The sequence below is a fragment of the Mauremys mutica genome, chromosome 8 (assembly GCF_020497125.1).
Source record: "Mauremys mutica isolate MM-2020 ecotype Southern chromosome 8, ASM2049712v1, whole genome shotgun sequence".
Lineage (NCBI taxonomy): Eukaryota > Metazoa > Chordata > Testudines > Geoemydidae > Mauremys > Mauremys mutica.
In genome coordinates, this window is record NC_059079.1 from 1,155,978 (window position 1) to 1,182,241 (window position 26,264).

The window sequence follows — 26,264 nt, forward strand, 5'->3', positions numbered from 1 at the left end:
CAGTGGACTCTGTTCTTTTCCTAATTCTGCCGTCCTTTAGGTTGACTCTGGAGTCGTTAATGGCTTTGATTTCTCGGTAGTGGATTACAGCCAGTGGACTCTGCCTATTTTTTCCTGTACAGCTTTATTGCTATCAGAAGCCTGAAGGCAACCAAAACCCAGATGGGAAAGGGTTAAGACTAGAAGGAGTTAACAAAGTGTTGATTCCGTAGGTAGTTGGCGGTCACCACCTTATTGTGCCTATCAGAACTGATGACACTTGACACTTGCTTTTGCCGTGTGATCATCACTGTCTTTTGATAAACTTGAAGCAACCGTCTTCTGAGCATTTTACATCTCAAATATGTCAAGGCTGCTTCTTTCTAGAGTGGAAAGGGCAACTGCAGAGCTCTTAGGACAGCCAGAAAAGGCAAAATTCTTTGTGTGTGGCTCTGCAGTGATCAGTGGCTTTGTAATTTAGCTACAACTTTAAACTGGAATATTGGTTTGGTACGTAGACTTGTATAGGAGATTAACTTAAATGGAGACGGCCTGTTGAAAGAAGTGTTGGAAATCTTTCTTTTTAGCAGTTTTGATGTTAGCAATGGGCTTGAGTAGCAGGAGCTTTTCCTAATCTGTGTTAGGATTCTTGAATAATACTGGTTTGTCCTGGTTTTGTGATGTCGTCCAGAAAGGGGACGTTAGTGTAGTGGAGGAGTTGCTTGTTTTCTCCAGATGAGAAAATGAAAGTAGAAATCTTGTGAAGATGCACTTAGTAGGAGCAGGGGCCATTTGGTGTTGGTATGAAGTGATTTGACTCAGTTGGAGCCACCAGTAGGGCAGGTAACAAATACCAAGGAACCTTAAATATTGGCATTAAGGGCCCCCTGCCATCCCAGTGTCACAGAATTTGAAATTTCATAACAAGGATGTTAATGTGAAAGAGACGTGGATGCCAGTCAAGTAACATTGCTGCAAAAGACATAAAAAATGTGCAGGATAATTTCCTGCACAGGGCATGTGGTCTCAAAGGGATAGTGTAAGAAGCAGCTTTTAATAGTGTTAATATTTTGCACTTATAGCGAAGATCTCAGTGACTCACAAACACATTTGTGAAGTAGTTATGGGAGCTATACAGGGATCACTCTCCTGACAGCTGAAATGCAGCCATTGCTGAGATGGGTCACAACTGCTGTTTAACAACACCACTACACGGCAGCTCAGGGCAGGAAGTGAAGAATAATGCATCCAGGTGTGTAGGGAGCAGAGTGCAGAGTCATATGCTGGGATGTGGCCAGGACATGAGAGTTTACATTTCTGTTCACTTATTAAAAATCACCACAATTGGTCAGGATTTGGGCTTAGATCTTCCAAAAGGAAAGATGGTCTTGTGGTAAAGGCACTGGCCTGGGGCTCAGGAGAGATCTGGTTTCCGTTCTTGCTTTGCTGCAGACTTCCTGCGTGAACATAAGCAAGTCAGTCTCTGTGCCTCAGTTTCCTCTCTGTAAAGTGGGAACAGTAGCTCTGCCCTGTCTCACAGGGACGTGTCAGGAGAAATACATTAATACATAACTGATGAAGAGAACAGGTCACTGATTCGCTCTGAGCCAGGGCCGGCTCTACCATTTTTGCTGCCACAATCCAAAAAAAAACAAACAAAACTGCTCGTACTGCCGCCTGAACTGCTGAAGCAAAAAAAAAAAATAATAATAATAATAAGCCGCCTGGACCATGCTGCCCCAAGAATGGACGGAATGCTGCCCCTTAGCATGTGCCGCCCCAGGCACGTGCTTCCTCCTCTGGTACCTGGAGCCGGCCCTGTTCAGAGCGATCTGGATCTCTTGGTAAATTGGGCTCAAGAAGACAATATGCATTTTAATACGGCTAAATGTAAATGTTTACATCTAGGGACAAAGAAGGTAGGCCATCCCTACAGAATGGAGGTCTTTATCCTGGGAAGCAGTGACTCTCAAAAAGGTTTGGAAATCGTGGTGGATAATAAGCTAAACATGAGCTCCCAGTGTGAGGCTTGGCCAAAAGAACTAATGGGATCTTGGGATGCATAAACAGGAAACTCTTGAGTAGGAGCAGAGAGGTTATTTTTCCTCTGTATCTGAGACTGGTGATCCACATCTGGAATGCTGTGTCCAGTTCTGGTGCCCAGAATTCAAGGAGGATGTTGATAAAGTGGAGAGGGTTCAGAGAAGAGCCACGAGAATGATTAAAGGATTAGGAAACCTGCCTTCTATTGATTGTGCTCTGAGTATCTATTTACCTTAACAAAGAGGTTAAGGAGTCACTTGTTTACAGTCCAGAAGTATCTACTTGGGGAACAAGTGTTTAATAGTGGGCTCTTTAATGTAGCAGAGAAAGGTTTAGTATGATCCAATGGACGGAAGTTGAGGATAGACAAATTCAGATTGAAAATAAGGCAAAAATTTTTGACAGTGAGTGTAATTAACCACTGGAACAATTTACCAAGGGTCATGGTGAGTTCTCCATAACTGAAAATTTTTAACTTAAGATTGGATATTTTTCTGAAAGCTCTGCTCTAGGAATTATTTTGGGGCAGTTCTCTGACCTGTGTTACACCAGAGGGTCAGACTAGATGTTCACAATGGTCTGTTCTGGCCTTGGAATGTATGAATTAAAGAGTGTAAGACACCCAGATGCTGCAGTCATTGGGGTCCATAGGTACCTATGGTTGTGTGCTTAAAAAGGTGGTTACAGCTGTAGAGGTATTACCTGTAGAGGTGCATCCTCCACCTTAAGTATAAGTTATATCATTTGAACTAGAAATGCTTCTAAAACTAGAATTAACTTTTAAAATGTGCCTGCCGAAGGTAGAAAGAGTGATTTAAACTTTAATATTTTAGTAATTAATTTTCTTTAATAATTTAGTAATTTTAACTCTCCTGTTAAAGACTTTTGACCCAAACACAAAAAAGACATGGGATTATCAAAAGCATTATGCTTTATAGTTGCCATTCTGTAGCATTCTTGGGTCTGTATTTGAGAACACAACTGTCTGAGTGAGCTCCACTACCCTCCTGCCCAGGAGGAGTCCATTAACAGTGTGCTTGGTTGCAAGCCAGCCCATCAGTGTCTAATGGAATTACGTGCAATGTAGATATACTCAGAAACCACAGTGGGCAAATAACCGACATGGATGCCTGTAAATATAGTGTGGGCATCACTAATATTGTTGTGTGTAATTTATTTCATGAAGTTCACTTACTCATAGGTGAAGCACCAAATCAGCAAAACAGAAGTGGATGGTAATGTTGTTGTTAATGATTGCAGCAGTCTGAAAGATAAATCCCTGCCTGCTGCTGCAGGGTGGCCTTTGAATTCACAGTACACTGGATGAGGATCTCACACAACTGGAATCTTAAATACTGTCTCCTTAAATATGGGTTGATGCTACTATGTGAATACAAGAATTTTTAAAACTCTGTCCCTGGTGTCTAGGCTGCATTTCACTAGTTAATGGGGCTTAGAGTCTCTCCATCCTCCAATACTGAAAAGTTGGATGGTCTCAGAATGAGACGTGCATAACACAAAAGGAAAAGTTGGGACGTTTGAAATAATGTGGGACCAAAGTCTTGTATTTTCTCTAACCTTAAAATCATGCACCAGCCTGTGTCATCAATAATAAATAGCAGGAGAATGCCTGGCTGAAGTAAATTTAGATCCAAAATGATGAGTGGTCCAGTGAGTGAATGCCAGCATATTACAAATCATTTTATGGGACATCATTTTAAACTGGAAGTATTGGGAGCTTAGGAAGCTATTTCCTTGCTGTAAATAAGGCTTGTTTCCCCAGTTTAAATTTGTGTTTTGTTACCTTAGGATCATTTTTTAAAAGACTGAGAAAATGCGTGTTGAGATACTGTTATGCCAGCTGAAGTGTATATGTTTATTCATTAACTGTACGTCATCCTGACATGGTCACAAAATGCATGTCCTTTCTGAGACCTCTGGCTAGTAAACAGACATGCTCCACAGTCACAGCGAAAATGGAGACTCAGACATGCACTTGGACTTATAAAGCACAAGTGAAGGGTTTTTTAAGCCGTTTCAAATGCCCCATGTCATTTTCTCTTTGACAAGCTCCAGGGTTCTCCTGGTGTTCAGTTATTACAGGGGTGGGCAAACTACGGCCCATCGGGGCTTTGGATCTGGCCCGTGGCATTGCCACCCCTGTGGCACAGTGGGCCCTGTGCCGATTCCAGAAATGGCCGGCAGGCACCACGTCCCTGCGGCGGGAGAGGGGAGATCAGAGGGCTCTGAGCGCTGCCCTCGCCCGTGGGTACCTCCCCCGAAGCCCTCATTGGCCTGGAACGGGGAACTGCGGCCAATGGGAGCTTTGGGGGAGGTATCCACAGGCGAGGGCAGCGCTCGGAGCCCTCTGCCCCCAATCCCTCAGGGGCCGCAGGGACATGATGCCGGGAATGGCCCGGGGCCAGGGCAGGCAGGGAGCTCCAGATAAGCAGCGCCGGGCCAGAGCCTGAACCCCCCGTGCCGCCCAACTCCCTTCCCTGAGCCCCCAGCACACATCGCACCCCTCCTGCACCCCAGCCCCCTTCCCTGAGCCCCCTCCCACACTCCGCACCCCCTCCTGAACCCCAGCCCCCTTCCCTGAGCCCCATCCTGCACACCGCATCCCCTCTCACCTCCCACACCCCCTGCCCCAGCCCGACGTTCATGGCCCTGCATGCGATTTCCCCACCCAGATGTGGCCCTCAAGACAAAAAGTTTGCCCACCCCCGAGTTATTACTATGCAAAATTTTTGCTTTTAGAAATATTGCTGCATCAACTGCTATTTGGTACAGAAAACCTAGACTCAACAGCCCAATCAGCATTGTGCTTATGTAATCAGTTCCTGCTCAGCAAAGGAGGAAGAGTTCCTTTTGATAGGTAAAAAGAATGAGGAGTCCTTGTGGCACCTTAGAGACTAACACATTTATTTGGGCATAAGCTTTCGTGGGCTAAAACCAACTTCATCGGATGTGTTTGTTCCTGGGGAGTGTAACTGCAGTTGGCAGCCATCTACTTCTCAGCCAGTTTAAACAGCCAGGCTTTCTGGTACACAGGGAGTTGTTCCTGCATTGATCATTCTCAAACAAGATCCAGTTGCCAAGTTACTAATATGAGTGAATTGAGGGACTAACAACATTTGCTTGAGGCAGTCTTAACTGAGCAAGGTGTCTTGCTGCTTTCACCCGCTTATGCCAGATTATGTGATGGTTTACACAACTGGTATGTATGTGTATTGACTTGAGTTAGATCAGGAAGGTTCCCACTCTTTAAGTCTCAGCTTTTCACTACAAGGAAAATCAGTTTCAAATTCTACTTTAGGTCTGTAATGAAGTGTACTGGGCTGTGAGCACGGCTCCCAGTGCTGGTGCACTGTCTATATTGGTGCTTTTCAGAACTGAAACTTCTGCACTCAAGGGGGTATTTTTTCACACCTCTGAGCGAGAAAATTGCCGCGCTGTAAATTGGCAGTGTAGACGAGCCCTAAGTAATGAGTTGGCTAGTGTCAGCCTATTCCCTGATAAACATTGGTCCAAAAACCAAACCTACCACAGAGTTTGTACCTGCTGTTGTAGTTTTTGGATTCTCTTCAGTAGCGGGAGAATGCTGCATGGCAGGGCAGAGGGGCAGCAGCAGGGCTGCGTGTGTGGAGCTTGGGACGGGAATAGCTCAGCAACATGGCATGCCAAAGTTGAGATGATATTAGTGGGTTATTTTCATGATCACCTGAATCACACCTCCCCTGTTCACAATTTTGAAAGACATTTTTTAATTGTTGGAAATATTTCTAGCCAAATATTGGTTAGACATTTGGGTTAGTCAACATTAATCTATAGGTGACATCACTTCCATGGATCATGACTTTTGGACATGCTCTGAAATGCGAACTTTGACAATGATAGTACCTGGCCAGATGCACGCATGGCTTGCTGACCATACTCTAAGGGGCTGAGATGGTTTCTGTGAAAGAGGAGATGACTTCTTATTCTTTTTCTGCTGGCTGTTGAACCTAGAGCTGCTTACGCCTCACCATGTACCACAGAAAGCTTTTCTTTCAACTGCGGTTTTCCATGTTGATGTAAAGGCTGTTTTAATTTCATCCTCTCCAGACTTATAAAATGTTTGCTGAAGTGGATGATACTGACTTAACATCAAGATGAAAATTGTATGGGAACCCTTCTCCCACCCTCCCAGACCTAGATTGATTTGAGCCTGCTGTGTTTGGGACTGGGATGCTTATTCCTTGGCTAGTAGGCTGTACTCCTAGCTCAGTTATTGCGCTAGGTTAGAAAGCATTAGCTCAAACACCTCCTACTTGATAGCGCTTAAGTGCAGTCTTTTGACCGTACCACCTCAGTGATGTCTGCTCCAGTGGTTACCATGCCTGGATGGGCTCACGTAGTGATACAGAGATTGTTAGAGGAGTTGGGAAAAAAATAACTCTTGCCATTGAGGAAGGGCCTTTCTTGGAGAGGTTCAGTCTGTACTGGCACAGGTGTTGGGACTAGGGGTGCAGGGGGTGCTGCCGCACCCCCAGGCTTGACGTGGTTTCCATCACAGGGGTTTCCAGTTTGGTTCAGTGGCTCTCAGCACCCCAACTATACACATTGTTCCAGCACCCCAGCCTTCAGGGAGTGTGACACTAACGCATGCAGTGGGTGCTTGGCATCATTACCCTCTTCAGTGCCAGCATCACTACCACCCATAACATCTACGCTGGTGATTCCTTACAGCTCTCGAGCCTGTTCATCCAGACACACTCTGCTCCCTTCCCTTTGATGCACATCTTGAGTATACTGAAGACCAAGATTGCCTATGAAGATTAGGATTCACCAGTCAGAAGCACGTGAGGATAATTTACTGGGCTCCTCAATGTTCCCTTCACCCTTAAAAACCTATAAATCCATGAAACATACAGTTGGGGAAATGGCCATTCTTCAGTATCTCTAAGAACTCTGAGGAATCTCTCTGCCTTCTAGATTCTCTTTCAGAACCTGAGCTGGAGGGAAGTTCTTTGAAACCCCCCTTTCTTGAGGCAAAATCCAAGAGTCTGTGTGTGTGTGTGTCAGTGTGTGTGTAAGAGAATTTTTGTGAGGTGCCTAGCCACATGCTGAAACTTTACATTGTAGTAACTATTTAAATGTATCTACATGAATTTTTGTTTGTCTGCAGGCACTGTTTGTGGACTGAATGTGAAAGTAGTTTCTGCAAATAGGGAGAAATAACTTGGTTAATGGGAATGCCAGAGTGCATTCATCATTAAGCAGGATGCTTTCGTCCTCATCACTGCTAGGGGAAGGACAGAACAATATACAATAGAATTAAAATGAAATGCAGTTTCCCTAGCAAAAGGCCTTTTTAGGAGCCAAGGAATTTGTTCACTATTCTGTGATTGCTTACAATGGATTTTAATGGCGTTAGGAGTCAGAATAAAGGTCCTATATTTACAAAATAAGGCTACGTTCACTTTTAATTCTTAAAACCAGGAAAACCTGAGCCTGGCAAGGCCCTTTGAACTACTGATTCAAGAACTAGCTGCTTGCAAAGAGGGATTAAAACCTTGTAATCCCTTTGTGCAAAAGAATATTGTGTTTAATGTGGCAGGCATGCTCACTAAATTAATTTTTAAACACGAGATTCCAGTCCTGCTTGTTCTTGCTCTGCCTTTGTTTCCTAGCTCTGCATCTGCTAGGGGCCCTTTGCACTTTTCCGTACAAAATAAAACCTTGAAGTTTTGAAGAAAGTTGCAAATAATAAACTGTAGGAGAAAAATCACAAAAGTGACTAGGAGCAGCCACAGCTGTGCAGACTGCCTGAGGCAATGCTAGTTGTTAATGCCCCTGCCCACTGTATGTGATCTAGGAAGATAGAAAAGGCTGTATTTAGACATTAAGGTACATTTATTTAGGTAAACAAAAGAATGTTGTGTAAATTGTAATAAACAGGAAGCAACCTCCTAATCCTATCCCGAGTCCAAGTGGGTTTATAAACACAGAGACTGAAGCATTTGTTAGCCAAGGGGATGTATATTACTAAGCTAACGGGAAGTGCCCCCAAGCTATAATTACATGGAAGTTTTGGGTCAATTTTCAAATTTTTAAGCAAAAATAAAACTGGAAAGCTGCAGCCTGGGTTGTGGAGGTGCTGAGAGGTGCATGGTTTGGAAATTGCAAACTGTTTGTTGCTTCTTCCTGCCACCTTCTCCTTTTCTTCCTCCCCGTATCTCTTATTCTGTGCACATGCACATCCTTTCACGTCTCCCCAGAATAACTGCAGTTATTCGATTGTGCTTCAAGACTGACTCCAGTTGGGCAGTCCTGGACTCTTCCAGTGTAGCCAGCAATGGGAACACAAAAATCACCGTTTTTTTCTGGGTGCAAGAGCCTCGCTGTGATTGAAGGAGCTCAAAGGGAAGTTGGAGGGGAGTGAGGAGGTTTTTTTCAGTTTCTGTTAACAGTCTTTCTTTTTTAAAATGTCGCCATTGAGCAGTTTGAGCCCCATTTTCTTACTGTTTGACATGATTTCAGAGTAGAGAAAGCGCCATGTTCACTGTAGGTAGTTGTTGAGGAGTATCCACACAGTGAATATGCACCTCCCCATCCACAACCAACCAGAGTGCATGGAATTGCATTGGAGAGAAACTGCAGTTTCATCAGCCTTGCAAAATTGTGATGACACGTTACCACCCTTCCTGTTAAATCTGCTCACCCACTCTTGTCAGGCTGAGGAGGGTCAGACTGAACCCGAGCCCCCGGAAATTTTACCCACCCATCAACATCATCATTAGCCCCTGGTGAATGGGCAAGTGGAATTTTTCAAAGTTGCTGACTAAGCCCTGGTCTATACCTAAAACTTAGGTTGTGACCAAGCGAAGTTGCTCACAAGTATGAAAAAACTCAACCCCTCGCGAGAGATATATAACTTTAGCGCCTTCATGGCCAATATGGAGTCTGCTCTGTAGGCAGCTCCAGCAAGAGAAGGCGTGCGCAGGAACGCAGCAGGGAAAGTCCCTTTCACCCTGGGGGAACCTGTTCAAAACTCCCCAGAGTGAACGAACACACACACACACACACACACACACACACACACACACACACACACACACACAAATACAATACAATACAATACAATACAATACAATACAATAAAGGAAAGAGAAATATTTATTCACAGAGGGATGAAAGGAGAAAAGCAACAGGGTGAAAAATAGGGAGAGCAGTAACACAGGGTTGTATAACTCAAGGCTCCACAGGCCCAGTGGTACCACAGACTGAAAGGGCAGACACTGAGCAATCATAGGACTGGAAGAGACCTCTAATACATCCCAGAATCATGTTTGCTTTTTTTGCAACAGTGTTACGCTGTTGGCTCTTATTTAGCTTGTGATCCACTATGACCCCCAGATCCCTTTCCGCAGTGCTCCTTCCTAGACAGTCATTTCCCATTTTGTGTGTGTGCAACTGACTGTTCCTTCTTAAGTGGAGTACTTTGATTTGTCCTTATTGAATTTCATCTTATTTACTTCAGACCATGTCTCCATTTTGTCCAGATCATTTTGAATTTTAATCCTATCCTCCAAAGCACTTGAACCCCTCCCAGTTTGGTATTGTCTGCAGACTTTTCAAGTATCAGAGGGGGAGCCGTATTAGTCTGGATCTGTAAAAAGCAACAAAGAGTCCTGTGGCACCTTATAGACTAACAGATGTATTGGAGCATGAGCTTTCGTGGGTGAACGCCCACTTCGTCAGACGCATGTAATGGAAATTTCCAGAGGCAGGTATAAATATGCAGGCAAGAATCAATCTGGAGATAATGAGGTTAGTTAAATCAGGGAGGATGAGGCCCTCTTCTAGCAGTTGAGGTGTGAACACCAAGGGAGGAGAAACTGCGTTTGTAGTTGGCTAGCCATTCACAATCTTTGCTTAATCCTGAGCTGATGGTGTCAAATTTGCAGATGAACTGAAGCTCAGCAGTTTCTCTTTGAAGTCTGGTCCTGAAGTTTTTTTGCTGTAAGATGGCTACCTTTACATCTGCTATTGTGTGTCCAGGGAGGTTGAAGTGTTCTCCTACAGGTTTTTGTATATTATCATTCCTAATATCTGACTTGTGTCCTTTTATCCTTTTATGTAGGGATTGTCCAGTTTGGCCGATGTACCTAGCAGAGGGGCATTGCTGGCACATGATGGCGTATATTACATTGGTGGACGTGCAGATGAATGAACCTGTGATGGTGTGGCTGATCTGGTTAGGTCCTGTGATGGTGTCGCTGGTGTAGATATGTGAGCAGAGTTGGCATCGAGGTTTGTTGCATGGACTGGTTCCTGAGTAAGAGTTGTTATGGTGCGGGGTGTGGTTGCTGGCGAGCATATGCTTAAGGTTGTCGGGTTGTCTGTGGTCGAGGACTGGCCTGCCTCCCAATGTCTGTGAAAGTGAGGGATCATTGTCCAGGATGGGTTGTAGATCCCTGATGATGCGTTGGAGGGGTTTTAGCTGAGGACTGTATGTGATGGCCAGTGGAGTCCTGTTGGTTTCTTTCTTGGGCTTGTCTTGTAGCAGGAGGCTTCTGGGTACACGTCTGGCTCAGTTGATTTGTTTCCTTATTTCCTCGTGCGGGTATTGTAGTTTTGAGAATGTTTGGTGAAGATCTTGTAGGTGTTGGTCTCTAAGAGGTTGGAGCAAATGTGGTTGTACCTCAGCGCTTGGCTGTAGATGATGGATCGTGTGGTGTGTCCGGGGTGGAAGCTGGAGGCATGGAGCTAGGCATAGCGGTCGGTGGGTTTTTGGTATAGAGTGGTGTTAACGTGACCATCACTTATTTGTACTGTGGTGTCTAGGAAGTGGACCTCCCGTGTAGATTGGTCCAGACTGAGGTTGATGGTGGAGTGGAAGCTGTTGAAATCGTGGTGGAATTCCTCCAGAGTCTCCTTCCCATGGGTCCAGATGACGAAGATGTCATCAATGTAGCATAGGTAGAGAAGGGGCATTAGGGGACGAGAGCTGAGGAAGCGTTGTTCTAAGTCAGCCATGAAAATGTTGGCATATTATGGGGCCATGCGGGTACCCATAGCAGTGCCGCTGATTTTAAGTGTACTCTCTATGCCATTATGAATATGTCTGCACACAGAGTTCAGGAGGCCTGGACAGAATTTCAATCCAGTGATGAGTCTTGGGTGCTCCTGGTCGTCTTTGGCACCAATAACCATTCCCCAACAAACCCCTCTGGTGCCCTCTTCTGCCACTCTCTGAAAGGCCACACAGAGGGACGACCTCCCCACTTAACCAGCTAACAGCTTCCCTCCTTATTCCTAATGCAAAGTCACAAGCCTCAGTACTCGCAACCGCATACAGCTCTGGGCAGCAGTGATACTGGGTCCAGCTCTGGTTTGTCCTCCTTGGGCAATTTTTCCTTGGCACAGTTCTCCTCCTGGCTCCTGTCCTGGGATGTCCCCGATCTGTCCCTCCCAGGCTTCACGCAAGTTCTTGGCTCCTTCACTGTATGCGGGTCTGCTTGCTGCAGCCCTTGTGTCTGGAGCTCCAGACACACACACCCTGTCGTTCTCCTGTCCCCTGTCTTTCTGCTCCTCCTCCCCCCACAACCAATCAGCTCTTCCTCACTCAGGAAAAAGATTTAAAGGGTCCAGGCTCTCTAAACCCCAGGGTGTTACACGTAGTTAAGCCAACCTAAGCCCTGGTATACACACCGCTAGGTCAACTAAGAGTCCTTCTGTCAACCTACCTACCATGTCTACTACATCGAGAGACAAACTCCTTCCATCGCTGTGGCTGTTTCACTGTAGTGTTGACTAGAGCCCCACTGAGGGCCTGGCATCCTGTGCTCCCGCGGGACCTGCTGCCATAATAGCAGGAGCAGACAAAAAGTACTTTGTTGCAAGCGGGATTGGGTGGGTTAAAAAACAGACTGTGGGAATTTGTGGGAAAATACTTAATCTTTCCCTAGTTTACCACATAAAAATGGTCTAAATTCCGTTTATATACATGAAAATACATTAACCCACCCTAGTTGTTTTTTGTTTTGTTTTAGCAGCATGGGGGAATTGCTCTCCCATGCAGGATTTGCCGGATCGAAGGTGTTTGAGGGTGGGAGTGGGATAAAAATGCAAGAAACAGTGCTGGAGGAGGTGGGAGCGGGTATTGTGGGGCAGGATGGGAGCAGGAATAATAAAATAGTCCCGCGCAGGGCTTACTGTAGACAGTATAGCATTCCTGCAGCCTGATTGGCTGAACAGTTCCATTTCAGTATGATGCCAGTTAACGTTAGGCATTTAATCTCTTTTCAGCAATGTCTGTGATTCAGCGAGACAGTATTAGAAGTCTGCTGAAGTGCTAAAATACTAGGGCAGGCTACTGCTATAGTTTATTAATACCCAGCAATCATGGCCTTAACACTTACAAGCATTAACCGCATTCCCATTACATTTCAGTGGAATGAAAGGGAATTTCTCTCATGATCAGTACTTAACATAAACACTTATTTTTTCTTATTTATTCCGTGTCATCACTGTACACTGATGGTTTTCATACAAATAAACAAGGACAAGTGGCTAATCGGAAATGGATTTATGCCAGTAGCATTATATTGATGCTTTAATAAAAGAGGGAATTTTTAAAACAGTCATTTCAGGTGCTTTCTTTTAAAGGAGATTTACTGTTTCTGTCAGACTTTATATCGTGGTGGATTCTCCATCACTGACCATTTTAAAATCAAGATTGGATGTTTTTTGAAAATATATGCTCAGAATTATTTTGGGGTAGTTCTCTGGCCTCAGTTATACAGGAGGTCAAACTAGATGATCACAGTGTTCCCTTCTGGCTTTTGAATCTATGAACCTTTAAATCGTGTAAAAAATCAAACCACTTCAAGGAATGACAGTGAAAGTTTCAATGCTTCTGTGGCACTGGATGCCTGTGAGCCCTTAGAGGCAGCCATGCTCCCGTGAAAGGGCCCAGTATTGGATAAGTGGAGCTGTGGAAGGAGAACTGGCAGAAAGTAGCCTCATCGTTTTGGTGAGAGTGGAGACCATGATTACAGAACAGTGTGGCTCTGAGGCATTTGTGTGCCAGTAAAATGACATTTAAGCTAATAATGGGCATGTCCCCACTCTCTGACTAAGTGTGTTATAACATACACAAAGTACAGCACTCTTGCCATTGAAATCAACATTTGTATGTAGTGTTGTTGTAGCCCTGTCGGTCCCAGGATAGGGGAGAGACAAGGTTGGGGAGGGAATATCTTTTATTGGACCAGATTTGAGCCACACTGAGCTGGTTCTTAGTTCATCATGTTTTCTGTCAGTACATAGACAAAACAGCAGCCTCTGCTGAGTGACCACGTTTACTATTTTTCACTGAACAGAATGTTGATTTTTTTTGTTACATAGACGGGTGCAGGATTGTATGATTCTGAAAATTTAAAAAATCATTGAAGATTTGCTTGAGCATGTTAAAGGCTCTGATACTGAAATGAATTCTTTATCAATTATTCACTTCACTTTATGCAAATTTGTGTAAATATCTACACTTGGGAACTTAGAAAAAGCAATAGATATGCCAGGTAAAGAGAAATGCATCTTATTTTGAGACATTGATTGCAGATTTGATTACCATGGACAAATGCACTTCAAACTGGAAAAAACTCTGCCATTAAAACGGAACTGAAATACCAGAACAGTTTATACTGGCTATTGGGCGTGTTGTAGACATGAAAGCCTAAGTCACATTAAGACTACAGCTAGACTAGTGTCATACAGAGCTAGCTTTAGGTAACCGGTTATGCTTAAATACAGACCGAGTACTGTAGCACACTTTGGTTACCACGTTGTGAAGATGGGGCATGTGTAGGTTACAAAAGAATGGGCCATGACCCTTCAGTTAATAAGGGAATGAACACACCCCCACACACCCCCACAAGTGTCTTCATCAGAACCAGATAAACTTTCTACAGAGCACATAGAAAATGAACTAACAGCATGATCACGGATACTAGCTGATATCAGTAACCCATTATCATAAGAACGCCATACTGGGTCAGGCCAAAAGTCCATCTAGCCCAGTCTCCTGTCTTCCAACAGCGGCCAATGCCAGGTGCCCCAGAGGGAATGAACAGAGCAGGGAATCATCAAGTGATCCGTCCCGTCACCCATTCCCAGCTTCTGGCAATCAGAGGCTATGGACACCATCCCTGTCCAGTCTGGCAAATAATCACAGACAAATAATTGCAAACCGTTAGTAAATCAGCTGTATTAAAAGGACTTAACAGGATCTTTCATGCTTTAAAATTACAAATTAATTGAGACCACAACCTTTGAATCAAAAGGTTTTCAGTCAGATAGTATCAAATAGCCAACTTACAATAATACTCACAAAGGGGGATAAATGTGCTAATTGAGGAATCATGGTTCAACAGTGGAGTAAGTCAGGGAGGAAGAAAAAACACCAATCCTTCATACATATTTATGTGAAAGGTGATACAGGATGAAGAGAAATTGCGGTATTCTTTTTTTGTGTATAGTACCCATAGCCTCTCTGTTCTGGTCATTGCCATTCTAGGACCAACCATGCACAGGGTAAAGCTGTTGTCTATCTAAGATACTTGTGTGGTCCCCATTTCTGTGGTATCTGAGCAGCACCCCATCCTTTAAGGTATTTGTCCTCTCAGCACTCCTGTGAGGAAGGGAAGTAAGAGGGGACCTGCAGCATAGTGACTTAGAGTCTGTGGCAGAACAGGGAATTGAACCTGGGTCTTCTAAATCCCAGGCTATAGGGCTAACCACTTGACCATCCTTCCTCTCTCATTCAGTCTCCCCATTGACTTCATGCAGCCTGTTCACAGCAGTAATGCGACCCAGTGCAGACATTTCTGCAGATTGGAGGGGGTTATTTAGTTAATCTCGTCCGTAACACATTTTTTTCCCAAAAAGAATGTAAATTATCATCTCAGTTTAATCCAAGTGGTGACAACCTTCATATAAAATGCCAGCTCCCTCTGTGTGAAGTCTGTTGATTGTGGCTGGTCCTCTGTTTTGTTTAGAAACATGGCCAGTCCCCATAACCTGTAGAATTACGATAGAATGACTTTCTCTTTTTTACCAGGTGAATGAATATTCCGCTGTCTAATTACAGAGCTGTGTTTAATAATTCATTTTTTTCACAGACCTTGGTGGTCTCCCCTACTTAAAACAATCCCTGAGAATGGAAGGAATGGTATGATTCTCAGAATACATTAACTTTTTTTTTTATATAAACTTTGATTCAGATACAAAATGTTGAAAAGCATCAGGATTTGATTTGCATCTAAAAAGGTATAAAAAGGAACCTTCTAGCTATGTTTGTTTTGAAATAAATCCATGGGATAAATATTAGCCTGTTCCAGCAAGTCTATAAATCTATTTGTAAAGGCATGTCTCAAGTTAGAGCTCCTTGTCATAGCCTGGACATTACAAAGTCAGTAGGAAGAGAGTGTTCCTTGTATAACCAATGCAAAGTAAACATGTAACCAGGGTCTGCACCTGGGGGTGTGCACATGCCTCAGCACCCAATGGGAAGGCTGATTGGCCAGATGAGTCAGGTGACCAAGAGTAACAACTAACATCTCAATGGTAGTGTTTCCTATAAGAGGGAGCCTGCTCAGTCAGATGGGAGATGCCAGGGGTCAGGGAACGGACCTGTGAGAGGGGCTCTGTGCACAAGTCCGGGGAAGGTTGGGTAGGAGATACCCTCAGAGAGCAGGGGTTGAATCCTTCACAGAGGGAGGCTGTAAGAAAGGCCCTGAGCATGTCCTAGGTTTCAGGCAGGAACTGTAGAGTCTACAGAAGATGCGTTGAGTTGAGGTGACGTTCATAACTTTGTTAGACACTAAAAATTATACCGTGAATAGAGGCGCTGGTTTTATGGCTTATTACAACAATATGTAACCCACAACTATCCCCCTTCCCCTTCCTTTCATCCCCATGACTGGAGGAGTGTTAACGGGCCCCTTCACCTTGAATGGTCCGTAGAAATATGTGTTAACAACTTATGCTAAACAATCTGTTCCACCTTGTATTTAGCTGTGATACTTTGAGTATGTTTCCCAGACCTGAAGAAGAGTTTTGTGTAAGCTCGAAAGCTCGTCTCCCTGACTAACAGAAGTTGCTCCAATAAAAGATATCACCTCACCCACCTTGTCTCTTGTATCCTGGGACCAACATGGCTACAACATTGCATGCACTGAACTATTTCAGGTTTCAGAGTGGTCGCCGAGTTAGTCTGTATCAGCAAAACCAACAGGGAGTCTCTGAGGTGCCACAAGGGCTCCTCGTTGGTTGAACTGTTTCAGTAAATAAAGAAAACGCTGAAGAGAGAGGGGTGTGTGTGTAATTCTGCTGCTGTAGGCAGCTGTGTTCGATATGCTGGCTGGTGAGTAGGCCTCCTGACTCACAAAGTTTGTTGTACACGACATCCAGGCCCCATGAACAGCACAGGACAATAGTGTGTTTATAGTCCCACTTCATAGCTAATGAATTGCGCCTCGGGAAGGCTGTGCTGCTAATTCTTCAATATCCCGGAATGAGTTTCCCTCCTGCCCCCCTGCCAGTGTTTGTAGGAGTCCTTCCTCAGCCCCTTTACACCTTATAAGATCCACAGGGACTGTTGGCTAATGTACATTTCAGACTCCATGAGGTAGTGCACGCTTAACTTACCTGCTTATGTATACCTGGCTTTCTCCAGCATCATTCTCGTAGATCCCTTCAAGTGTGAGGAAGAGACCCCTTCTCCTGTGCACCTTAGCACCCTTCCTGAGCCCCTTAAAGTCTGCCAGAGCCCACCTGACTGCTCCTGGGTGTCCCTACTGATTTGTACCAACATAGTGGTGTAGACTCTTCTGTGACAAGGAAACTAAATTATCCCTCTTTGACAGCGAATCCTTCCTTGGCTGAGTACTTTACAAGCTTAGCCAAAAATCTGAGTATGCTCAGTGAGTAACTATCCAACACTATTAACTGTGAAATAAAAATCCCTTTGGAACGGAAGAGAGTGCTGCGTTCAGTGAGGGCTATCACCATGCAGAGTGTCACCCTTCAGCCTCACCTGGAGCACAGCCTTTTTTAATGTTGCAATGCTTTTTTATAGTGAGAAAAGTGTCATTTTCACTCTCTTTGTACTCACATGCTGAACTGCTTCCCCTTCAATTTTCCAGAATAATTCACTATGAGGCAAAGCCCTAGCATGGAAAATGTAATAAAGTTGTAAGTAAATAGAAACAGTTAAGTAGCATTAACTGTAGCAGTTGCTGCCACTCCCACTATAGACGAGAAAATGTGATTTGGGTGAAGAGTGGAATAAGAGTTTCTTTAAGGGTGTGGGTCGAGCACATTCTGGGGATCTTCCACTTTGAATAACGAGCCCCTAGAGGGAAACAGATATTGGTCTAGAGATCTTAAGCGTGTTGCACTGGTGGCGAGTGAGGTCAGGCTGTGATCGGCATTCAGCCATCCTATACCACTCCCTTCAGTCGCTTAGAACTTTCCCAGAAGTTTCTCTCTCAGGCTGAAATTTCGCAAGCTTGGGCTCATTCCAAAGCGAAATCTTTCTGAGAACGTTTGAGTAAAATCTGTTTAACTATTCCTGGACCCTGAGCATGGAAGCGCATATTGTTCCCTTGAAAAAATATTTTATTTTTCACATTTGCAATTTGCCCGCCCCCATCCAACCCCTCCCACTTTCTACTCCCTGCCTGCCCCCCTCAGAACCCCCGACCAATCCGACCCCACCCCCTATCCAACCCCCCCTGCTCCCTGTCCCCTGACTGCCCCAACCCTTATTCACACCCCCGCCCCCTGACAGGCCCCCCCGGGACTCCCATGTCTATCCAACCCCTCCTGTTCCCCTGCCCCTCCCAAACCTCTGCCCCATCCAACCGCTCCCTGTCCCCTGACTGCCCCCCAGGACTTTCTGCCCCTTATCCAACCCCCTTACCATGCCGCTCAGAGCAGCATGTCTGGCAGCGGTGCCTCCCGGCCGGAGCCAGACACACTGCTGCACTGCCTGGCATGAGCACACAGCCCCGCCGTCCAGAGCCTGCCCGGCGGCATGGCTGCGGGGGGGGGGACCAGCAGGGGAGGGGCCGGGGGCTAGCTGCCTGGCCAGGAGCTCTGGGGCCGGGCAGGATGGTCCCGTGGGCTGGAAGTGGCCTGCGGCCCATAGTTTTCCCACCCCTAGGGACTAGTCACTTTGCCCAATGTAAAGTGGGGGAGGGAAGAATTGTGTGTGATTAAAAAAATTGCATGTTGAGTATTTGCAGTATACAATTTTCTTGCTGTGTCTCCAGTGGCTGCCCGGAGAGAGAGACATTGAAAACAGGATTAACAAACAGGTTAAATGGTTTGCTCAGGCCTTTCCCTGGTGCATCCCTGCTTCTTGTCCCTCTCCCCATAACATATTTTAGTGGTTGAACCCTAATCTGCTTACTCTGGAAAGAAGTCAGTCAGGCACCTTTTACTCAGTCCCTGTGATACACATACTACACAGTTGTGTAGAGTCCCACATTCAGTGATACCCTGACTGAGGACTGTGTGGACTATGACCTTTTCATTAATTGTCACTAAGATGATGCTTTTTTCATGGAGGTTGCGGATGTCATGGAATCTGTGACTTCCAGTGACCTCTGTGATTTCAGCCTGTAGCGACCCGGACCTCCGAGCAGGCCCCCGCAGCTGCCTAGCCGCTGTTAGCGGTGTGGGGACCCCTGCAGCTGAGTTCCCCATTTTGTCATGGATATTTTTAGCAAAAGTCGGGAACAGGTCATGGACTTCCGTGAATTTTTCTTTATTGCCCATGACCTGTCCCCGACTTTTGCTAAAAATATCCATGACAAAATCTTAGCCTTAATCATCACTGACATAAGTTTCAAGAGTTGTTGACATATCCCTAATCCCTGTATGTGGTCAGAAGGCCAGGACACAAGATCTGAGTCTTGGTTGTTTGTAATGTGACATGCCCCAGGATGCAACCTGGACTGTGGAATTGCTGTGCTCCCTCAACTCGCTAGCTCGGGTGTCTGTCTCACTGCTCAGCTACTGACAAGGAGCCGCTTTGGGCTTTGCTCTCACACAGCCATTAACATGTGAAGGCACACCCAACGTTGTATGAAGACTCTCACAGCCACTTATGAACTGTATACAGGCAGACACCACAAATTGCCCCAGCCCCAGCCTTGGAAATGTGCATCTTACACTGCTCAAGACCCCCTTGATCAGAGTAAACTCATTAATTAGTTCGTCGTACCATCAAAGGGTACGAATATGCACCAGGCTTTGTAACCCGAGTAGATTCTCCAAACTTCAATCGAAAAGACCCTGGCTTAGATAAAACATTAAAATAAGTTTATTAACTACAGAAAGATAGATTTTTAAGTGATATAAGCATAAAAATTCAAAATTGGTTACAAAGGAAAAAAAAGATAAAAACTGCAACCTATTTAATAAACTTTGTCAGGCTAAGTCAAATTTGAAGCAATAAGGTTTCTCTTACCCAAAACTCACCATGTTTGAATTGGCCTCATTAGCACTACAAAAAGTAATTTCCCCTGTGTTGATATTCACCCCTTCTTGTCAACTGTTGGGAATGGGCCACTTCCACCCTAATTGAATTGGCCTCGTTAGCACTGACCCCCCACACACACTTGGTAAGGCAACTCCCATCTTTTCATGTGCTCTATTTTATACCTGCCTACTTTTTTTCACCCCATGCATCTGATGAAGTGGGCTGTAGCCCATGAAAGCTTATGCCCAAATAAATGTGTTAGTCTCTAAGGTGCCACGAGGACCCCTCGTTGTGTCTACAGTCTTTGCTGATTGGAAAGCATTGTCAGTTAGTCCCCCCCGCCCCCATTTAAATGTTTCTTTGTCTTCCAAATTATCTTGTTGCCTCTGCGGGGGGGGAGAGGGGGTGAAGGGGAGGTCTGATGATGTCCCTGTCCCTTATTTGATACTCTCCTCCAGGTGCTGGAAATACCCATGTTGTGTGATGGGGGTTCGGCAGGCACATGGTGTGGGTACTCAATCAGTGCGCTCTCGTGTGAATGGTAACGCTCTTGTTTACATCTCTCCTGCTGGTGAATGGCCCTGGCTGGGTGTTGGTCACTCCTTTGTTGACACCGAAGAGCTAGTCTGTGGGCATTTCCTAGGCTTTGGCTACACTTGCATTTCAAAGCGCTGCCGTGGCAGCGCTTTGAAGCGCTAAGTGTAATCAAAGCACCAGCGCTGGGAGAAAACTCTCCCAGCGCTGTCCGTACTCCACTTCCCTGTGGGGAATAACGGACAGCGCTGGGAGCGCGGCTCCCAGCGCTGGGGCTTTGACTACACTGGCGCTTTGTAGCGCCGCAATTTGCAGCGCTGCAGAGGGTGTGTTTTCACACCCTGCTGCAGCGCTGCAAATTTGTAAGTGTAGCCAAGCCCCTAGACTCACAACATGGTTCAGTATCAAACAGAGCAGAATTTCTTAACGTCGTACACAGTGATGATGCCCACGTTTTGACAGGATAGTGATGCTCAACAGATTATAACTTTTCAAATGATACCTCACAAGCCATACTTTGTACAAAACATATACTCATATGCAAGTGGTGAATATGGGGGTACAGGGTGTTGTTTGGAGGTACAGTGGGTCACACATATCCCTATCCCTATATGTGGTCAGGGGGCCAGGACATGAAATCTGAGTCTTTGTTGTTTCTATAATCTTAACTCAGAGTTTCCTGTCTTCCAAACTTCAGGGGTTTTTTCCCCTTCTTCTTTGGGACACTCAAAATTAATTAATTATGTTTTTTATTGTCTCAAAATGTGTTGTCTGGGAATTTGTTTTATATACAGATATACCTTTGTAACCAAGACACTCCCTGTGCATTTAGGTTGTAAAAGTTATTGGTGACCCCCCCTTAATAACTTGCAGGCAGCCACTAAAAAAACGCAACAGCCTCACGTACACAATAACCTAAACTTTTAAACTGTCTTTTCTCCTCTGCCTTAAAGCAAAAAAAAGCTGACTCCAAACTGGTTTTCACTAACCAGATAGCAAAAGTACGGGGTCTGGCAACCACCAATCAAGTGTTAACACGGCAAGGGTCTTTGTCTAAATGTGTATAAATAATCTGTAAAATTTAAGTAAAACAGAGTCTCCTGTACCACGGTACAGGGCTCTCCTTTCTTCTGCAAAATAAAGCAATCTTGTCTTTATCCCTGTCAGGCTGTTATTGGCTCTCAGCTAAACAAACCCAATATTTTGGTAACAGGTGGTTGCCAGAAAGTGGTGTTGCTTAATGAAATGTGTAGGAAATAAGAGATTCATTCCAATGGTGTAAATGCAAGCTGAACAAGGCTATGAATTTTCCAGGTTTTATTCCTGTGCAAGTCCAATTTCTCCTTGTTCCTTTTAAAAAAAGTTTTATTTTGTGTGTTTAAAAAAATCAATAAGTTCTCAGCATGCACAGTCTGGGGAACAGGTATATAATGCGATATATATTTGAACTGTGTTCTTCAAGAACAGAAGTTTTGGATTCTGTTGTATTTGTCATTTAATAAATTTACACTAGTTTACTAGCATCACAAAGTAAATAACAAAATCAAAAGAACAAATCAACTGCAGAAATTCAATACAAGACAAATCAGCTCAACACCCTGCATTTCAAACCAGTCAATCACACCACAATCAACATGAACAGTAAATCAGTATTTCACTAGGAGAGATGGTAGAGGGGAATAAATACAAATATATATGAATATAAATTAAGTAGAAATAGATGTGATTACAGATAAGTACATTGATTCCATATGTTTAAGTCAGGCAACCACAACTAATAATTACTTGTCTTTAGTGTCAGGACTCTGTCTCTCTGCTGCAGACATGACGAGGCACCATAAAGTTTCAGTGTCTTAGGTGTCTACACTAGAAGCGCTACAGTGGCGCAGCTGCACGGACACAACATCTGGTGAAGACGCTTTGTGCCGATGGGAGAGCCATAATAAAACCACCGCCTCTCCCGTAAACATAGCGCTATCCACATCGGCCAGCCAGTCAGTGTAATTTATATCACATGTGGGTGCGCCACAAAAGTTATACTGACATAACCTGTGGTGTAGACAAGCCCTTAGAAATCATTCTTTGGAAGCCTAACCCTGTCTCATTTCTGCTCATTTCTATGGTTGGGTCAGGTTTGTCTTGCTTTTTTCAGGTCATGTGCTTTTTGGGGAAAGGACCATGTATACCTGTAGGCCCTGTTCCTCTTTGTGACTTTTGGATGCTGCTACAGAACAAACAAACAATAATAATGGTGGGCCACACTTGCTCCTTAGTCAGTAAGCCCTCATCTCCTGTGAGGTGCGTTATTGATTCATGAATATGTAACAGTTCGTTTCTTGTATGGTTGAGCCAATCAGCTCTCTGCCACTGAGTTGAATAGCACAAGTTTCCAGGCTTCATAGAATCATAGAATCTCAGGGTTAAGGGACCTCAGCAGGTCATATAGTCCAACCCCCTGCTCAAAGCAGGACCAATCCCCAACTAAATCATCCCAGCCAGGGCTTTGTCAAGCCGGGCCTTAAAAACCTCTAAGGAAGGAGATTCCACCACCTCCCTGGGTAACCCATTCCAGTGCTTCACCACCCTCCTAGTGAAATTTTTTTTCCTAATATCCAACCTAGACCTCCCCCACTGCAACTTGAGACCATTGCTCCTTGTTCTGTCATCTGCCACCACTGAGAACAGCCGAGCTCCATCCTCTTTGGAACCCTCCTTCAGGTAGTTGAAACTTGCTATCAAATCCCCCCTCACTCTTCTCTTCTGCAGACTAAATAAGACCAGTTTCCTCAGCATCTCCTCATAAGTCATGTGCCCCATCTCCCTAATCATTTTTGTTGCCCTCCACTGGAGACTCTCCAATTTTTCCACATCCCTTCTGTAGTGGGGAGACCAAAACTGGACACAATATTCCAGGTGCGGCCTCACCAGTGCCGAATAGAGGGGAATAATCACTTCCCTCGATCTGCTGGCAATGCTCCTACTAATACAGCCCAATCTGCCATTAGCCTTCTTGGCAACAAGGGCACACTGCTGACTCATATCCAGCTTCTCATCCACTGTAACCCCTAGGTCCTTTTCTGTGTATGAGCGTATGTTGCCAGTCTTAAAAGGCTCCCCCACTTCACTAGACTCTGTTGTTTGCTGTCATCTACAGAACTTAGTAGTTCACATTTCAACAGCCTCTAGTTACCACTGTTGTGTACAGTGTCGTTGTAGCTGTGTCAGTCCCAGGCTATTAGAGAGAAAAGGGGGGTAGTATCTTTTATTAGACCAACTTCTTTTGGTGAGAGAGACAGGTTTTGAGCTTACACAGAGCTCTTCCTCATCTGGGAAACTTAATCGGCGTGTCACAACTAAATACAAGGCGGAACGGCCTGCTGTGGTGTTTCCATTTCAGACAGCAAAATTCAAATCTTCCATTGTTATGTGCAGTGGTGGTGTAGCCGAGTTGGTCCCAGGTTATTAGAGAGACAAGGTGGGTGAGGTAATATCTTTTGTTGGACCAACTTCTGTTGGTGAGAGATGTCTCTCTCTCACCAACAGAAGTTGGTCCAATAAAAGATATTACCTCACCCACCTTGTGTCTCTAGTTACAGAGGTTGAGCATCTCTCTCCCTTGGCATTGACGGTTCCACTGACTGCGTGGTGAGATGAGTCACCTCTCCTCTGACACTTGTTTTACTCCCATTTCATTCCTCAGGCCTCTGCATATCCCTTTTACAGATTCTTTACAAGGTTGCTGATTCAGGTAGCTGTGTAATCCAGGTGTCTGGTGAGGTGATGACTGCATGTTTCTGAATCAGGCTAGAATATGGCCTTGTCTCATGCTCACAAAGTCTTTGCCATCATCCTTGTTAATGGCATTGGCCTAGAGAAAAATATTTTATATCCTTTCCTCCTTGATCCAGGACAGTTCCCCCGCCCATGGTAACCAGGCATTGCCTGAGTGCACTGTAGTTACTTGTGTTGATCCCAAGCAAATAAAGGGGAGTAGCAGGTTGTGTTGCATATAGAATGTGGGTGGCATTGCCCTTGGCCTGCTGCTGCTTCTCTAGGCACTTGGTGGGAGGGGCAGAGAACAGGCTTTGGTCCTTTTTGACTTTGTCTGGACTAGCATTACAAGTTGTGTAGTTCGATGGTGTTAGCTGGTTTGAGCTGACTAGCACTCTGCTCAGGCCAGGCCAGGTTGTTTCCATGTGCTAACTGGCTGAGCTTAAGTCTGGGGAGAGACTAGGATTTAACGTGACCAGTTAGCACACAGTAAAGTAGAAAGAGAATTTTGCTTTTAGGTGGGGATAGGGTCTCAGTTTTCAACCCAGCCAATGAAAAATTTCTTTTCAGATGTTCTGGCACATGGGGGGAAAATGGGTTTGTGTGTTAAAATTTGACTCATTCTTAACAATATGTATATGGAGCCAGTGCAGTACTCAGGTTAGACGTGCTGTGACTGTTTTAGCCAGACCTTCGCAAATTATTTGTCAGATCGCTCAATGGAAGATTTCTCCTACAATGCCAGAAGAGCCCCCCGGATTTTTGTTATTTGTTAGCAGGGAAGGAGAAGGCACGGAGATGGTTATTCCCTTATTTTTGCACAGCTGCTGAGCTTCACAGGAGGAAGGCTCCCTCTTCTTCTCCATCCCCCGAGGGCTGATCCTGAGTTCTGCAGGACAGTGGTTCCCTCCCTAACTACCTGTGGTTTTTAACTCACAAGTGGTGATAGGAATCATCATGGGCTGGTTTTAACTGTGTGTGTCTGTGAGTTGGTGAGTGGGGGAGAGAGGTTTATAGAACTGACAGCATGTGTGCCTCACGCTCCTAACCAGGCAAAGCCGTGTAAATCCTGCAAAAAGACCTACTTGAGCAAGAGCTGCAGTGTTCTGTGGGACTGAATCGGCCTAAGAAAAATATGAACCCTACGTTCAAACCCAATAACTAATTATATCGAGCTGGAGCATAGTCATATACTATGTTCAGAAAACAAGGCTGTATTTCATGAAGTGTCTTCTCTTGATCACTAAATTGATCACTAAATTTCCATTTTTGCTGAGTCACTCAGGCCTGAATGTCCCTTTGGTTTCTCTGCTCCCTTCCAGTCTTTTACCGGTCACATGCTAGGCTGGACAGATGTAGGGACCCTTGGATCTTTAGATAGGTCGGAGCCTGCATTTGAATTAAAGATTCAATTGTGCATTAATAATAGCGCCCATTGGTTTTGACTAGATTCTGAAAGTTCTCAGGTGCAGCATGCGCTCAATAAACCTCAACATCTCAGCAGTTCTGTAGTTTCCAGTGACATGATCACATTATTCACCTGCAAAATTTTATATTTACAAAATGAACAGGTTTTAAATTAGAGCAGAAGAACCTGTCCCAGTGTCATTTGCCTGAGTCAGTGTGAGTGGGAGTCTGCATTGCCTTCATTTCCATGCAACCAGATGAACTATTTTATCTAAGAAAAAAATATTTCTGAGCTGAAACCGTGCTTGTTATGCTGCAGTCTACACTGAATTGGTATGAGTAAAGTCATTAAAATTGGGTTTTAAAGTAGTGACACTGGTGGTCCTATAACTTGGGATAACATGGTACCCAGTTTCTTTACTGATATATCCCTTGCTTATCTGAGGTGGCGCACTGCTGATGGTGTGGTTTTCTTGCAGGCAAGCCAAGCTTTATGAAAGCTCCCGAAGATCAGATTGGGATTTCTGGAGGAGTGGCCTCATTTGTGTGCCAGGCAACAGGAGAGCCCAAGCCTCGCATCACATGGATGAAGAAAGGGAAGAAGGTCAGCTCCCAGCGGTTTGAGGTAACTACAGAGATCTGGAACCAAATCTATTCCTTGCAGATCTTAGCTGCACAGTAACCAGTGTCAGAGCCTGAGTTTCTGTCAGTTGCTATAGGAAAAGAGGCTGAGAACTGCTGCAAGGGAAATTTTCCCTTCCTTCAATGAGCCCTGCCCTAGGTCAGACATTGCCATGGTGAGCCAGAATTTGACTAAACATACTGAATGCCTGTTCTGGTAAGAATCTGGTCTAGTCTTGGTCACTCCAGAACCAGTATCAGCCACTAACTAAGATGTCAGAGCTGGCTCATAACGAGCAGTAGATTTATGTAGGATTTTTGTGTGTTAGAGTGGGGGAGGGAAGCCTACTTAGCCTCTCAGCCCCAAGCA

At 44.8% G+C, this 26,264-nt stretch overlaps 1 protein-coding gene across 7 annotated transcripts in view; it reads left to right on the forward strand.

Annotated features, from left to right (window-relative positions):
- PTPRF (protein tyrosine phosphatase receptor type F) overlaps nucleotides 1-26,264 on the forward strand; it is a 411,971-nt gene that overhangs the window by 128,238 nt on the left and 257,469 nt on the right. For all 7 annotated transcript variants that reach the window (XM_045026633.1, XM_045026635.1, XM_045026634.1 and 4 more), the window contains exon 3: nucleotides 25,753-25,898. In XM_045026633.1, coding sequence (XP_044882568.1) covers nucleotides 25,753-25,898 — 146 coding nt within the window. The remainder of the gene's footprint in view (nucleotides 1-25,752; nucleotides 25,899-26,264) is intronic.